This window comes from Furipterus horrens, unplaced genomic scaffold (assembly GCF_987537825.1).
Source record: "Furipterus horrens unplaced genomic scaffold, mFurHor1.1.pri manual_scaffold_7, whole genome shotgun sequence".
NCBI classification, from domain to species: Eukaryota; Metazoa; Chordata; class Mammalia; order Chiroptera; family Furipteridae; genus Furipterus; species Furipterus horrens.
The window spans coordinates 112,046,793-112,064,707 of record NW_028327177.1 but is presented as its reverse complement, the minus strand read 5'-3'; the positions used below and the strand labels follow the sequence as shown (position 1 = coordinate 112,064,707).

Here is a 17,915-nt window from a genome sequence, read left to right as displayed (position 1 = left end):
AGGAAGGGATGAGAACTTGTTGGAGAGGGGCATGTTGCTGAGTCCTCCTATGGCATGGGAGTGGGCCCTTGCTCTGGCTCCCTGCTCAGTCACTTAGATGCAGGAGGAAGCAGAGAGCCAGGAGCCTATGTGACTGGTTAATCTTCATCCCACCAGGGGGCCAGCTGCTTTGCTTTTTGAAGGAACTCTACCAGATTTGCCTTCCAGCAAAGTGCAAACCCACAGTAATTTCAGCAGAACTCAAACTTTGCATTTCCAAGTCCTTATTCTTTTATTTTTAATGTCTCAGGAAGTTCAACTGGGACCAGTGTTCACTACAGTATCCTTTAGTACCCCACACAGTACCTAGGATGTAGGGGTTATTCAGAGATGATAAATGAAAGAATCACATTCAGGAAAATAAGCCCCCCCCTTTTTTTTTCTTCTAAATGAAAACAGAAAGATCTTTTGGATTAGCATCAAGCTCAGGTTCAGTTTAACATGGTGGTAACAAAGGAATACATCTTTGGGAACTGCTTTGAAAGCCCAGTAAGGACGCATTAGCCATCCCTCATTTCCTCTCCCATCCCCCACTCACAGAAGGCAACTGACTCTTCTGGTGTTGATTATATCTGCTTTTTCTATTCAAAGTGACCGTCTGGTTCCTGAACTCGACACAATTGTCCCTTTGGAATCTACCAAAGCCTATAACATGGCAGACATCATACTCTCTGTAAGTGCTACATCTGCTTGTCTTGTTTGTATTAGCTCGGCAATGTTCAATGTTCATGGTCATTGTGCTTTGGCCTAGTGAGGAAGTACTGAACCCACAGGCCTTAACATCCAGCAATACAGGCAGAGCATGGGGTGGACCAGGACCAGGGACCACTGAGTACTGTGTTTTGGGAAGAGCCAGTGACTATAGCCACCCTATTGGCTCAGATGGACTTGAGGGCTGGAGGGAGAAGGACCAATTGGTCCAGCAGAGCTCAGTAGTCCTTTGATGGCACTCTGAGGTACATAGAGAAGGGCCCATGTCCCTAGAGTCTGGAGTTAAGGCTAGGGTGACCCTCTTTTAGGTACCTTTGTTTGGAGCCTTATGCTTAGAAGGTATTTTGTCTTTCTAGGGAAAGGAGAGTATATAGGGTATCCTCTAACAGTGTCAAGGTGTGTGTGTGTGTGTGTGTGTGTGTGTGTGTGTGCGTGCCTTTTTGTTGGTATAGCAGATCCCTGGATTGTTATGAAGAGAGGACAGTGTCAGGGCAGACCGGGGACATCTGTTGATGACCATTGTCTCCCTCACACTCTCACATGCACAAGGTGCTCTCATTAGTCCTTGCTTAACAGAAGCAGGTGGCTCTGTGGGCACTGCCTCTCCCAGAGCCCTGGCTCCTCCAGTGACTATTCCTTTTCCTCCTATACTTTGGGTAGCCAGTGTAAGTCAGTAACCATGGCCAGACTCTACGTCTCCTCATTGCTAGATTATGTAGCCTATAGAGCACCATTTGAGCTGTGAAGACAAGACCTTTCTACCAGCATGGCCTTCTGTGAACTCAGCCTTCAGTATTCTCTCCATCCTCACAGCGTTACAGAACCCCTGGGCTGCTCCAATTGAAACAGAACCCACAGGCTGTTTAATTAGGGGCCCGATTGCCTGCCGCCAGAATTATAACTCTCAATAACAGAGTTTAGTGAAAAGAAAAAGAATTGTTTATTTAATAGTTATATAGATTTAGATTATCTGCGGATTTCTACCATTAAGTCTTATGATCCTTAAAACACCCACAAACATATCCTTGCCTACCCCTACCAAACCAGGCTAGGTTTAGAAAAGTTAGAGATACCGTGATCCTACTTCCTAGACACAGTTCAGCTTTACCAGTAGCTGCCAATCATTCAATTCTGATTGGGGGTGGTCTTGTCTGTGTTAAGGTGCTCGCCAGCTTTTAATCCAAAACCTCGTGGATTCTCAGCCTCCTTGCAAAATGCATGGAGTTTTTCCTTCTCAAAATTGCATGGTCAGACTCTTCTTTTCAAAGCAGCATGATCAGTTTCCTTGTAATCTGCATGGTCAGTCTAGTTAAAATGTCTGCCGCTTATTTTTAAATCTCTGACTGTGTCCTGTGATGCAGTGGGCATGGCACTCAGTTCTGACCATTCACAAAACCTTACGCAGGCTCTGTGTGCTCTTTCCATGCCATTCCCTGGTCCAAGACCCCTCCCATCTACCTGAGGCCTTGGAAGCATCCAAGCCATTTGCATAACAAAAACACCAGCCACAGGCATGTGAAGGCATCCTGAAAGCTGCTTCCTTCTCCTCATCCCCCAGCCACAAGCTCTGGGGGCTTTTGGACACCCCCTTTCTGTAACAACAGTTGTGCCTGTCCCTCTTCCACTGCCTCTGCTCCTTGACTCTCCAGCTCTCACTCTTCCCATTCCTCTGCAGTCCTCAACTCTGCCTGGCCTCTTCTTTCTTGTGCTAGCTGGACTCTGACATTCTGCCAGATACTAATGGCCAGGTTCTGTTCCCAGGGATGCACAAAATCCCTGCCTCAGGGATCTCACTTTTGGGTGAGAGAGAGAGAAAACAAATGCATGCATAGCATAGGTAGTTTTAGATCTAAAAAAGTACTGTGAAGAAGGTAAAATAGGGTCTCAGTCATGAGCACCTGATTCTCCTTTTGCCCTGTAGAGTCCTGTCCCTGGTTCAAGTCTTGAGTCATCTTTCCACATACTGCCTATGGGGCCTGAAGCTGCTGGAGAGTATTACACCAAGTGAAATAAATGAGTCAGAGGAAGAAAGATGAGTACCGTATAATTTCACTTATATGTGGAATCTAATGAACAAAATAAAATAGAAACAGACTCATAGATACAGAGAACAGACTGACAGCTGTTAGAAGGGAGGGCGGCTGTGGGGCTCGGTGAAATAGGTGAAGAGATTAAGCAAAAAAAGAAACAAAAAAAAACACAACAACCACAACAACAACTCATGTTCTCTGGCCGGGTAGCTCAGTCAGTTAGAGTGTCCCTGTATGCCAAGGTTGTGGGTTCAATCCCCGGTCAGGGTACATACAAGAATCAACCATGAATGCATAAATAGGTGGAACAACAAATTTCTTTCCCTTAAATCAATTAAAAAAAAATTTAAAAACAAACCAATTCTCATGGACACAGACAACAGTATGGTGATTACTAGAGGGAAGAGGTGCTAGGGACAGGTAGAAGAGGGAAACGGGGGATAAATGGTGATGAAGGAGATTAGATTTTGGATTGTAATCACACAGTGCAGTGTGCAGGTGATGTATTGTATAATCATACACTCAAAACCTGTATAATATTGTTGACCAATGTAACCCCCAATAAATTCAATGAAAAAAAAGATGAAAAAAAAAATTTGGTAGAAATTTTGCAAGTGTCAGGGCGTAGTGCTCTTGTGGGGGAGAAGGATTAACTTTTTGGTAACTTCCTCTGTTTTTTAATGTGAATATGTCTCTTTAAAGTTTATCTTTGCTGTGGTCAGTTTTGGTAAAGTATATATTTTTTCAACTTTACTCATAATGCTAGAAATGCAAATTAAAATTACGTACACTGAGTTATTTCTCATTTGTCAGTTTAGCAGAATAAAAACAACTGTTGGAAGCATACATTCCCATATATTGCTGTTAGGAGAATATGGTAATATCTAAGACTAAATAAGCATTTATACTTCCATCCAGAAGTTCCACTTCTAGGATTTTTTTCTGAAGGTACACTTCTTACCATACAAAATTACAGATGCACAAGGTTGCTATTGTGCCATTGTTATTTATCATTGAAAAATATTTTAAACAACCTGAGTGTAAGTTTCAAATTAATGTTAACAACAGAGGAGATAGGTTTATTAAATTTGATATATCCACACAATAGAGTACTATGCAGGAGTGAAAATGAGAAAGATGGCTATGACCTGATATGGAGTAATTTCCAGGATATGAATATTGTTAAGTGAAGAAATCCAAAGTGCAAAAGTGTAGTATGTTATTTTTTAATCTAAGATAGAAGGGATAATTAAAAAGATATGAATATATATGCTCATCTCTGTAATATACACATGGAAGATAAACCAGAAAATGATGAGATTAATAACAGAGGATGGGTGAGGAGTGACACTATTAAACTATGTTATGTTTACATATTAAAAAGTAAAATCAGCAAGATGGGGGGAAAACCTTTAAAATAAACTGCCTTTAGTCTAATGATGGAAATAGTGGTAAAGAAATACTAAATTTTAGTTAGATATGTGTTTTTGAAGGCATATGTGTGAGCAATTCTGAAACCATTTTCTCTGTATTTGAGGATTAAATAAATAAGTACATTTTGAGAATAATGGGAGTAAGATGTCCACTGTAGGAGAGAGGATTTAATGAATATTGAAGGGGGGAGAGCTAGAATGAACACTGTAGTGAAGTGGACTAGAATTGGAGTTCTTAGTACAAATTCATGGTTTTATGCCAGTTTTAGAAATAAGTGTGTGTGTCTGTGGCTTTCCAAGCTCTGTCCTCTAGGGCAGCTTCTTAGAAGTAAACACACACACACACACACTCTCTCTTTCTCCCTCTCTCTCTCTCTCTCTCTCTCTCTCTCTCTCTCTCTCTCTCTCTCTCTCTCTCTCTCTCTCTCTCTCTCTCTCTCATTCACCTGTCCTAAAAGGCACCTGGGTCCCTCGGAGAAATGGCTAATTCTACCCTTGAGGCAGGAAAAACAAAACAAAACAAAATGAACTTGAAAATAAAGTAGTTGCGGAATATAAGATATATTCAAAGAATGTTGGAGAAACATTGAAAGGGTTTGGGAGCCACCTTGAATGAGCTCTCACTGGAAAATATGGGGCAATTTGAACATAAAATAATGATGGTAAAAGATAACAATCTACATAATAAAACAGGAATCTATAGTTAATATTTGTGGCTGGCACAAATAATTAAATGGGAAAGGCAAAGTCCTTTCTTTAAAAATAAAAAATTTTATTGTTTATGCTACTACAGTTGTCCCAATTTTTTGCCCTTTGTCCCCCTCCGCCCAGTATCCCCCTTCTCTCCGGCTATACCACCCCTTATTTCAGTGGTTCTCAACCTTTCTAATGCCACAACACTTTAATACAGTTCCTCATGTTGTGGTGACCACCAACCATAAAATTATTTTCGTTGCTACTTCATAACTGTAATTTTGCTACTGTTATGAATCGTAATGTAAATATCTGATATTCAGGATGTATTTTCATTGTTACAAATTGAACATAATTAAAGCATAGTGATTAATCACAAAAGCAATATGTAATTATATGTGTTTTCCGATGGTCTTAGGCGACCCCTGTGAAAGGGTCGTTTGACCCCCAAAGGGGTTGCGACCCACAGGTTGAGAACCACTGCCTTAGTTCATGTCTGTGGGTCATGCATGTACTGTAAGTTCTTTGGCTTCTCCATTTCCTTTACTATTCTTAACATCCTTCAGTCTATTTTGTACCTGCCAGGTATGCTTCTTAATCCTGTACTTTTTCCCTCATTCTCCTCCTTCCTCCCCCTCCCCACTGATGACCCTCCAAATGATTTGCCATACCTATGTTTCTGTTTCTGTTCTGGTTGTTGGCTTAGTTTTTTGTTTTTATTTATTTTTTTTAGGTTCTGTTGTTGATAGCTGTGAGTTTGTCATTTTAATGTTCATAGTGTTGATCTTCTTTTTCTTAAACAAGTCCCTTTAACATTTCATATAATAAGGGCTTGGTGATGAACTCCTTTAACTTTACCTTGTCTGGGAAGCACTTTATCTGCCCTTCCATTCTAAATGATAGCTTTGCTGGGTAGAGTCATCTTGGTTGTAGGTCCTTGCTTTTCCTCACATTGAATACTTCTTGCCAGTCCTTTCTTGCTTGCAAAGTTTCTTTTGAGAAATCAGCTGAGAGTCTTATGGGTACTCCTTTGTAGGTAACTCTGCCTTTCATTTGCTGCTTTTAAGATTCTCTCTTTATCTTTCACCTTTGGCATTTTACTTATGATGTGTCTTGGTGCGATCCGCTTTGGGTCTAGCTTGTTTGGGACTCTCTGTGATTCCTGGACTTGTATGCTGTCTATTTCCGTCACCAAATTAGGGAAGTTTTCTTTCATTATTTTTTCAAATAAGTTTTCAGTTTCTTTCTCTTCCTCTTCTCCTTCTGGCACCCCTATGATTTGGACATTGGCACTTCCAGAGATGCCCCAGAGTCTTCTTAAATTCTCCTCTTTTTCTTTCTTTTTTAAAATTCTTCTTCATTTTGTTCTGGCTGAATGTTTAGTTCTTCCTTATGTTCCAAATCATTGATTTGAATTCCAGCCTCCTTCCCTTCACTGTTGGTTTCTTGTGGTTTTTTCTTTACTTCACTTAGTGTAGCCTCATTTCTTCCCTATGCTTTCTGATCACCTCTGAGCTTTCTGATCACCAATGTTTCATACTGTGCATCTGATAGGTTGGCTATATCATCTTCACTTAGCTCTTTTTCTGGGGTTCTGTTCTGTTTCTTCATTTGGTTCGTATTTCTTTGTCTCCTTAACTTGGCAGCCTCCCTGTGTTTGTTTCTCTGTACTAGGTAGAGCTGCTCTGACTCCCTCTCTTAGCACACCTGTTAAATTGTATGGGGCAGAGCCTTGGGTATCCACTGGGTCAGGGCAACCTGCTTCACCACTTCGTGGCTACGTGTATTGGGTAGAGAGGTCAGAGAGGGAACAGTGCCATTGCTGCCTGACTTCTGTAGGCTTGCCTGGCACTCGCCCTGTTTCTAGTCACTTTACCCACTTCCGTATGTGACTGGTGCCCCTCCGGCTGCTGCCCTAGTGTGATTCCCAGAGTGGGTGGATTTGTGCACCTTCCATGCCAGGCCATGTGATCCCTGCAAACCAACTCTCCTGAGAAACAGTTTCTTCTGCCACCCCAAACCCCACTGGTTTTTATAGCCAGTAGTTATGAGGCTTTATTTTTCCTGGGCTGGAACCCTGGGCTACACAGTCTGGCCTGGGGCTGGGATTGCTTGTGCAGAAGGTATTACCCCTCCGACCCCCTGATTTTTATCTACTGCACATGAATATGGAACCACCTGTTCTACCGTCTTGCTGTTGCCACACTGCGTCCTCTCTGCCCTGGCTCCCCGTCTCCACCCTTCCTACCTGTCTGGATGAATATAGCTGCTTTAAATCCTTGGTTGTCAGACTTACATACAGTTCAATTTTCTGGCAGTTCTGGGGTTTTTTTGTTTTGAGGTTAGTTGTGATCCTTCTTATGGTTGTGCAAGGAAGAGAAGCTGTCTACCTCCACCTCCATCTTGATTGGAAGCGGCATAGACCTTTCTGACAGTAAAATGCCGACTAAGAAATGCAGGGAAAATAGAGATAGAGAAATCACCAGTTGGCGACTGTCATGGCAGTAATTGGACTAGGGAAGAATCATCAATGAATGGTAAACCTAATGGGTGAAAATTTAAAGAGGTATAGGATTTACATAGTTTCAAAGTCTTTCCTTACAAAATGCTTAATTACAAATGGAAAAATAGTAATTTTACATCTGAGAGACCTGGCATATATCACTGCCATTAATGGAGAAATTAATACCATGTATCTTTTGATGTGATTCACTAAGAGGAACACTCCTTTGTTACCGTCAAAAATGCTTAACCTGAAATGAAACACAAAGAAACATTAAACAAATCCAAATAGAAGGCAAATAATCAAATAACCAATCTGTAGTCTTCAAAGATATCATGATTGTGAAAGACAAAAATCGAAGGGAAGAAATTAAAGCGTGCTGCAGAGACATGACTGCTAAGCACCAGGTGGATTCTATAACTAGGTTTTGGTTGTTATAAAGGATATTATTGGAATAACTGGAAAAATTTGAATAAGGTTTTATAATAGACAGTAATATTAATGTTAATTTCCTGATTTTGATAATACCAGTATAGTTATATAAGAGAATGTCTTTGTTTATAGGAGATACACAGTGAGGGACTTAGCATTAAAGAGGAAGCATGTCTGGCCCTGGCTGAGAAGTTCAGTTGGTTGTGGTGTTGTCCGGACATGCCAAGGCTGTGAGTTTGACCTCCAGTTAGGACACATACAAGAATCAATGAATGAATGCATAAATAAGTGGAACAACAAATATCTCTCTTTTTCTCTCTCAAATCAATAAATGATTTTAAAAAAGAGGTATTATGTCTATAACTTACTCTCAGATGGTTCAGAAAAAAATTGTGTGTATATGTACATATATATGTATACTATTTAGAAAGCAATGTATACATTTACACACATACAAAAATAGAGCTAGATTGTGAGAAAGGGGGATAGGCAGGTAGGGAGAGAGAATTGTAAAGCTTATGTGGTAAAATGTTAATAAATGGGGAATCTGGGTGAAGGATATATACATTTTTTAAAACTATTGTGAAAAATTTTATATAGGTTTGAAATGATCTTAAAATGAAGTTAAAAAGTATAATAAATGATGCCGAATTCAAATAGAAACTTTTAAAAAGAGTGCACTGGTTTATCCTCCCACTAACAGTGTACATGAGGGTTTTCCTGTTCAGCAGGGAGAATGTGTTCCTCTGCCTATTGCCTTGCTTTCTTGGAGAACCTGTGGTGGGGCGGTGGCTATCCAGCTCTGTAATTCTGTAATGTAGTTGTATCTTCTTCTTTCTCATTTTGAGCTCAGGCGTAAATTTATCCCTGCAGGTTGTTGATGAGCGAGAATTTTTTGAGATCATGCCCAATTATGCCAAGAACATCATTGTTGGTTTTGCAAGAATGAACGGAAGGACCATTGGAATTGTTGGCAACCAACCTAACGTGGCTTCAGGTAGGAGGGAGAAGCACTCATAAACCTCAGGTCATGGTTGGGAGAGTCGGGGGTGCCTGGGTCCCTGGTGTCTACCTTTTGCTTTTTCCTGAGACATGGCCTTCCATAGCCAAAGAAAAAACTCAGGTATTGTTGTGAAAGCTCTTTTCTATTTTAATATTAATTTCTCAAAATGCCTCTTTTATACTTTCCTATTTTTTAAAGGTTTATAGATAACTTTCCTCCTCAACTTATGAGTTCTTTACTTTTTCAGAGGTCCGGTTTTTGTTCCTTTCAATTAGATTTATGACTTGCCCACTAAACTATGAGTTTCATGAGAGCAAGAGTCTTGGTGTATTATTCACAGTTTTATCTCCAGAGCCTTCAATGGTGCCAGATACATAGCACAGATCTTGCTGTGTTTGTGCCCTGTGGCTTTCTGGTGATATGGCCAGACCTGAGTCACAGCCAGGTGGCAGGAACTCTTCTGTGGTTGTGCTCTGGTTGGGGGTGGGGACTGCAGACACTGCTTTCCTCCTCACTATTTTCCTTCTTAGATTTGTTTTGAACTGTGTAGGATGAATTGCACTCTCCCTTATTCACCCAGCCTCATCTTTTGTTTCTGTCATGGTAATTTTTTCTTGTCTTTAGAAACAGTTTTTCCTTTTAAATTATTTTTTATTTTGGTAGAACATATATAACATAAAATTTGCCATTGAAACTTTTTAAGTGTGCAATACAGTGACATTGATTATAGCCACACTGTGTGCAGCCATCAGTGATATTTCCAAAACCTTTTCAAGTCACCCCAAATGGAGATTCCCTTTTCGCCCTACACTCATCCCTTGGTAATCTCAATCTACTCTTTGTTTCTATGAATTCACCTATTCTAGATATTCCATATAAATGGAATCATACAATATTTGTCCTTTTGTGTCTGGCTTATTTCACTTAGCTGAATGTTTTCAAGCTCTATCCATGTTTGCAGCAGGTATCAGAACTTAATTTTACCTTTTTATGGCTGAATAATGCTCCATTGCATGTATATACCACATTTTGTTTAATCATTCATCTGTCATTTACTACTTGGGTTCTTTCTACTTTTTGACTGTTGTGAATAATACTGCAATGAACATGGGTGTACAAGCACCTGTCTGAATACGTTTTCAGTTAAGTATATTGAGCCACTTTTGCATTCCTGGGATATATCCAGTATGGTCATGGTGTATAATACTTTTTTAAAAAAGAATTAACTTTATTATTTAGAGCTTTTTAAGGTTCACAGTAAAAGTGAGTAGAACTACAGAGGGTTCCCATATACACTGTGCTCTTTACACATGCACAACTTATTGTATAATACTATCAGCCCTGAACATGAGTGGTACATTTGTTACAACTGATCAAAGTACACTGACACGTCATTGTCACCAAAATTCAATAGTTTACATTAGGGTTCACTCTTTGTGTCGTATATTCTGTAGGCTTTGATAAATGTTTAATGACATGTATCCACCATGGTAGCATCATGCAAAATGCTTTCAGTGTGCTAAAAATCCTCTGTGTTCCACCTATGCATCACTCCCTTCCCTCAACCATGATACCTTGGTAACCTGTGGTAACCACCGATCCTTTTACTGTTCCCATAGTTTTGCTGTTGCCAAATCACATAGTTGGAATCATAGAGTATGTGGCCATTTTGGATTAGCTTCTTTCACATAGAAATAAACATTTAGGTTCCCCCATGTTTTTTCATGGCTTGGTAGCTCACTTCTTCGCGTTGATTAATATTACATTGTCTGGATGTACCACAGTTCAGTTATCTATTCACCTACTGAAGAACATCTTGGTTGCTTCCAACTATTGGCAATTATGAATAAAGCTGCAAAATCACCTGTATGTAGGTTTTAGCATGGACATATGTTTTCAACTCGAGGAGTGTGATTGCTGGCTTGCACAGTAACAGTATATTTAGTTTGTAAGAAACAGCTCAGTTGTATTCCTGAGTGGCTATCCCATTTTGCATTCCCACTGGCAATGAATGAGAGTTCCTGTTGCTTCACATCCTTGACAGCATTTGTTGTCAGTGTTCTGGATTTTAGCCATTCTAATAGATGTGTAGTGATATTTCATTGTTGTTTTGATTTGCATTTCCCTGATGATATATGATACAGAGCATATTTTCATGTGTTTATTTGCCATCTGCACATTTTCTTTGGTGAGGTATCTGTTCAGGTCTTTTGCCCACTTTTAATTTTTTTTGGGGGGGTAGTTCAAATTTTTATTTTCTGAGATGAATAAAATGATTGTTGTTGTTGTAAGCTACTAAGTTTTGGGGTGGTTTATTACATAGCAATAGTAACTGGAACAAATCTTGGTGTCTAGAAGTGGGTGCTACTGAGCCAGCTCTTCCTTCTCCTGGAACACTTGTCTCTTCCTTGGCCTGCTTTGAGTATTTGTAGCTTTATAGTTAAGTCTTGCAGTTGGATATTGTCAATCCTCCAACTTTGTCCTTCTCCTTTAATATTGTGTTGGCTGGACTAGTGTTTTTGCTTCTCTGTACAAACTTTGGAATCAGTTTGTTGGTATCCACAAAGTATCTTGTTGGGATTTTGATTGGAATTGCATTAAATCTAAACACCAACTTGGAAGGAACTGACCTTTTGATGATATTGAGTATTCCTACTTGTGAACATGGAATATCCGTTTATTTAGTTCTTTCATTTTGTTATTTAGTTTTGTAGTTTTCCTCACATATGTCCTGTATGTATATTCTTAGATTTATCTAATTTGTTAGATTAATTAATTTTGTTAGATTGACTGTATTTTTATTGTAGGGTGTGCTGATGTAAATGGTATTGTGTTTTTATATTTTAAACGATTTTATTTCTTTGTAGAGAGAGGGGAAGGAAGGGAGAAAGAGAGGAAGAGAAACATCAATGTGTGGTTGCTTCTCATGCACACCCAACTGGGGACCTGGCCCGCAACCTAGGCATGTGACCTGAATGGGAATTGAATTGACGACCCTTTGGTTTGCATACTGGCGCTCAGTCCGCTGAGCCACTCCAGCCAGGGCACTATTGTGTTTTCAGTTTCAAATTCATTGCTGGTGTGTAGGAAAACAGTGGATTTTTGTGTATTAACTTTGTTTCCTGCAGCCTCGCTATAATTGCTTATTAGGTCCAGCAGTGTTCTTGTGAATATTCAGGATTTTCTACATAGATACTTATGTCATCTGTGAACAAAGACAGTTTGATTTCTTTGTTCCCAGTCTGTATGCCTTTTGTAGGCTTTTAAAAAAAATTGTGTTAGCTAGGAGTTTCAGTACAATTTCGAAATAAAGTGGTGAGAGTGGACATTCTTGCCTGTACCTGATCTTAGTGGGAAAGCTTCTAGTGTTTCACTATTATAGCTCTAGGTATTTTATAGATACTCTTTGTCAAGCTGAGAAAGTTCCCCTCTATTCCTAGTTTGCTGAGAGTGTTTATCACGAGTAGGTATTAGATTTTGTGAATGCTTTTTCTGAATTTATTGATATGTTCATGTGATTTTTCTTGTTTAGACTGTTGATGTAATGGATTACATGAATTGATATTCAGATGTTGAATAAGCTTTGCATACCTTGGATAAATTCCACTTGGGAGTAATATATAATTATTTTTATACATTGCTGGATTTTATTTGCTAATATTTTGTCGAGGATTCATGCATCTATGTTTGAGAGACATTGATCTGTAGTTTTCTTGTAATATCTTGGTCTTGTTTTGCTTGTAGGGTAATGCTAGTCTCATTGAATGAGTTAGGAAATATACTCTCTGATCTGTATTCTGAAAGAGATTGTAGAGAATTGGTATAATTTCATTTTTAAATGTTTTGTGGAATTTACCAGTGAACCTTTCTGGTTTGCATTTGTTTTTTAAGTCATGTTAAAAAATCATGTTGCAAACAAAAAATACAGTAATTCTGGCTTTTATATTTTTCTATTTAGTTGCCTTTTTTGGAGATCTTTATATTTTTAAAAGAAAAATTTTTTAATCCTCACCTGAGGGTATGTTTCTTGATTTTTAGAGAGGAAGGGGGTGGGGGAGAGAGAGAGAGAGACATGAGAGACCATGTGAAAAAGAAACATCAATTCGCTTCCCCCTGTAGACCCCCCAACTATGAATCAAATCCTCAATCTAGGCATGTGACCTGACTGGGGATTGAACCCACAACCTGTTTGGGATGGCGCTCTGACCAACTGAACCACCTAGCAAGGGCTGGAGATCTTTATTTCTTCTTCATACAGCCTTGCAGTATTGGCTAGTATTCTTTCATTTTAACCCGATGGACTCCGTTTACTGTATCCAGAGGGGATCCTTAGTGATAATGAACTCTCTTCAGCTTTTGTTTATCTGGGAATGTCTTAAGTTGCATCTCACTCTTGAAGGACAGTTTGCCAAATATAGAGTTCTTGGTTGGCAGTTTTATTCTTTCAGCACTGTGAATATGTCATCTCATTGTCTTCTGGCCTCTATTGTTTCTGCTGAGAAATCAATTGATAATTTCATTTTGAATCTCTTCTATCTGATGAATCACTTACCTTGCTGCTTTCAAGAGCCTATCTTTGTGTTTTGATAGATTGACTATATCATATCTCATTGTGGGTCTGAGTTTATCCTATTTGGAATTAAGAGTTTCTTGGATTTGTAGTTGCATATCTTGAGTCAAAATGGGGAAATTTTTGAACATTATTTCTTTAAATAATCTCTGTCATTTTTTCTCCCACTTCTCCTGGTACTGCTTGATTGCATGTTTGTTCATTTTATTCTATTTTCATAGGTCTCTTAATCTCTATTTACTTTATTTTTTCTTTCATTTCTGCTCCTCAGACTGGATAATTCAAATTGTCTTATCTTTAAGTTTCCTGGTCCTTTCTTCTGTCTGCTCAAATCTGCTTTGAGCCTCTGTAGTGAATTTTTCATTTTATTTATTGTACTTTTTAGCACCAGAATTTTTGTTTGATTGTTTTTTATAATTTCTGTCTTGTTACTGATAGTCTCATTTTCTTCATACGTTATTTTCTTGATTTTTTTTTTTTTTAGTTCTTTGTTTTTCTTTACCTCTGTAAGCATATTTAAGGCAGTTGTTTTAAAGTCTTTGTAAGTTCAATGTCTAGACTTCCTTAGGTTCTGCCAACTTATTGTATTTGAATGGCTGTACTTACCTGTTTCTTTGTATGCCTTGTTGTTTTTTTTTGGTTGAAAACTGGACATTTGGATATTACAATACGGAGATTCTAGAAATCATATTTTCCCCCTTTCCAGGGTTTGTTGTTTTTTTTATTGTTGAATGCTGTAGTAGTCTATTTGTCCATTGACTTTTCCCAACTAGTTTTGTGGAGATTATATTCCTTGTTTTGTGGGGTCACTGCAATCTTTGTTCCTTCAACTCTTAGCCAGACTTAAACTGGGTTTAGCGATCAGCCCAAGGTTAAAGCTTGGGCTATTGTTTTGTAATACTGTGTTTTCATTTTCATTCATCTCAAGGTACTTTATAATTTCTTCTTCTCAGGTGTTTCCTGAGCATGCATCTGGTCCTAGGAATACTGTATCTGTTTCTTTCTAAAGTCCCTGCATACATAGGTGCTATTGAATGCCCTAATTACCCAGAGAAAATGTTTTTTTTTTCTTCCCAGGCCTCAGGTGATCTCAACCATCTGCAGTTTGTTCCTTTGCCCTAGAATGTTTTTGAGCAATGCCAGTCACTTTTGTGGCCCAGGTGAGTTCTAAGTTAGGTGAAACAGAGATGAAAGCCTTGTATCAATCTTTAGGTAGCCCCCAGACAAGTTAGAACAGATCTACACAGTAATTTGTGAATGAGGTCATCTTTGCTCCCTCTTAGACCAGGGAGAGTGTGGTGCAAGTTTAATTAAAACTGCCGCAAAGAGTGCCTGTTGTTTTTAACTTGCCTTTTTCTTGATTTAGCTGTCACTGGTGTAAACCTTTGCCTGTTCCAGAGTTTTGACAAAGCTGGTTCTGATAGTTTCTGCTCATTTTTTGATATTTCTCTGGGAGGACAGGAGCTTAGAGCTGCCTATTCTATCATTTTGTGTTTAGAAAAAGTGTTTAAAGTTAGGAAATTACACATACTGAACATGTATTTTTGTCCTAGAGTAAGTTCTCAGCTGTTCACATATCCCTTCAATTCCTCTTCTTAGTTGTGTCTGTCTCTGGTGTGGATTTTACATGATTTCCTGTGTCTGCCTAAAGGGCTTTCTTGTCTTTGATTGTATTTGCAGGTTCTGGTGCCATACAGCACGGGTTGACATTCACAAGCCTTCTTTTTGAGAAACTGTTTGGCTCCTCCTGGGCAATTTCTCTGCAGATATCTAGGATGTCTGTTCCAGGGGCCTACCTCAGTCCTGGCTGGAGCCTGAACACTGGGTTCCACTCTGGTTCCTTCACTCAGTAACTCTTTGTGATGTGTATGGAGTGGCAATGTATAGAAGTTCAGTAGGTTAGTGCTTTTTTTGAAGAAAGCCGTGTTCATTTCGTGAACTTATTCATTCCCTATTTGTTACTAAAAGGCAGCTGTAGAAGCTCACAGAGAAGTTCTTCATTCTGAATCTGTTTTTCCTTGAAGGAATGAGACGGGGCTTATTGGACACTCTCTGGATGCCAGGTGCTCTGACAAGCCTGGAACCAGGGCCTAAAATGAAAAGGCTCAGCCCTTGTACTTGGGACCTGCTGGCAGCATTGATTCACAGTTTTTCCATTCTGACTGCATTCATTTTCCAGATGATTACATCCTATTTGGGTTGTCAGTGCACGTCTTTTAAAAAATTTTTGTTTGATTTTAATTCTAATCTCTTTGTACTTTTTGCAATTTCTTAACTTAATTGTCTTCATCCTGTGACTCATGACTCAGATTCTTTATTTTATTTTATTTTACTTTATTTTTATTTATTTTTAGAGGGAGGGGGAGGGAGGGAGAAAGAGAGAGAAACATCAATGTGTCCTTGCCTCTCGCATGCCATCAACTGGGGACCTGGCCCACAACCCAGGTATGTGCCCTGACTGGGAATCAAACTGGTGATGCTTTTGGTTCACAGGCCAGCACTCAGTTCACTGAACCAGGGATCAGATTCTTTAGTTCAGGTCATTAACATACATTTCAAATAGGGAGGAAGGACGACTGAAAATTTTCTTTTATTGAGTTATAATTTACACACAATAAAATGCATAACTTTCAAGTGCTCATTTTAATGGGTTTTGTCACTTTGACAATTGTATATAGCCTTGTAATCAGTATCCAAACAAGATATAAAACATTGTGGACTTCTAGGGTTCTTTATATATTCTGGATATGAGTCAGTCCTTTGTCAGATGTATATATTGCAAATATTTTTTTCCTGGTGTGTGACTTGTCTATTAAATTAATTAATACTATCTTTTGACTCATTTAAAAAATTTGATGATGTCCCATTTATTAACGTTTTTACTAATTAGTAGAGCTTTTTGTGTCCTATCCAAGAAATCTTTGCCTACTACAAAGTTGCAAAGATAGTCATATATATTTTTTTTCTAAAAATTGTTTTTCTAATAGCTGTCCCATTCCCCACTCCTTGCTCTCCCCTCCTCTGCCAGAGTCAATCCCCATTTAGTTGTCCATGTGTCATCCATATTATTCCCTGACTAAACCCTTCCTCCCCTTTTCCCCCTTCCCCTCTCTGCCTGTCACTGTCAGTCTGTTCCTTGTTTACATGCCTCTGGTTCTATTTTGCTCATTAGTTTGTTTTGTTCATTACTTTCCTATATTAGGTGAGATCATATGATATTTGTCTTTTGCCACCTGGCTTATTCACTAAGCAGAATACTCTCAAATTCCATGCTGTAGCAAAATTCAGGAGCTCCATTTTTTCTGCTGCATAGTATTCCATTGTGTAAACGTACCACAGTTTTTGTTGCACTCATCCACTCTTGGGCACTTAAGCTATTCCCAGCACAGTAGTCATATATTATCTTCTAGAAGTTTTGTAGTTCTGAGTTTTATGTTAAGGTTTGGAATCCATTTTTAGTTAATTTTTGCATATAATTTATAGACAAAACAGAAGTCTACTTTTATTTTTTTTCCATACGAATGTTTAATTGTTCCATTACCATTTGTGAAGTCTTCCTTTCTACATTTAATTGTTTTGGTGCCTGGTCTGAAATCAGTTTGTGAGTCTATTTCTTCACAACCTGTCCTGTTTCATTGTTGTTTTTGCCTGCCTTTATGACTATGCAGTGCTATCTTGATTACTGTAACTTTATAGCTCTTAATTGGGGCAATTTGATATCCTTGGGTCATCTGGCAATGTTGGAAACATTTCTGGTTGTCACAGGTACGAATAGGGGGTTTGCTCTCCAGAGTAGAGGCCAGCGAGCCTGCTCAACATCCTGTGTGCACAAGACAAACCCCCACAAAAAAGAATTATTTAGTACAAAATGTCAATAGTACGAAGGTTGAGAAACCATGCTTTTTGTAAGTCTTGAAGTCAACTAGTGTACCTCTTCCTGTTTTGTTCATTTTCTAAATACAGTTTTGACTATTCTGTCTCCTTTGTAAAGAATCTGCTTATCAGTTTTTACAAAAGGACCTCCTATGATTTTGGTAGGGATTGCTTGAAAATATAGATCTATCCAGTACGCTAGCTAGTAAACTTTAAAAATAATTAAAATAGTGTAAGTAAATAATTACTATTCTCTGATGAAGAGATTTTGGTGCCTCCATGGAAATCAGCTCTTGGATGGTTGCTGAGAGATATTCCCATTGTGAACAGAACTAGGAGTTGCCCAGAAGTTCAGCATGGATAATCTCTCTCTTCTAGGATGCTTGGATATTAATTCATCTGTGAAAGGGGCTCGTTTTGTCCGATTCTGTGATGCCTTCAATATTCCTCTCATCACTTTTGTTGATGTCCCTGGCTTTCTGCCTGGTAAGTCATTGACAGAGGTGGGGTCCAGGAGAGGTGGCTTTGCCCAGTGAGGTACCCACTTTGAGATCTTTTTACAAAATTCCCTGAAGATTTTTACTTCTCCGTATTCTGGGTGTCTAGAAGATGAGGCTGTGTGAGGATG

At 38.9% G+C, this 17,915-nt stretch overlaps 1 protein-coding gene across 3 annotated transcripts in view; it reads left to right on the top strand.

Moving 5' to 3' along the window:
- Nucleotides 1–17,915, top strand: part of PCCB (propionyl-CoA carboxylase subunit beta) — a 61,145-nt gene that overhangs the window by 40,039 nt on the left and 3,191 nt on the right. For all 3 annotated transcript variants that reach the window (XM_090284296.1, XM_090284295.1, XM_090284294.1), the window contains 3 exons: nucleotides 631–712; nucleotides 8,715–8,838; nucleotides 17,666–17,773. In XM_090284296.1, the coding sequence (XP_090140422.1) occupies nucleotides 631–712; nucleotides 8,715–8,838; nucleotides 17,666–17,773 (314 nt within the window). The remainder of the gene's footprint in view (nucleotides 1–630; nucleotides 713–8,714; nucleotides 8,839–17,665; nucleotides 17,774–17,915) is intronic.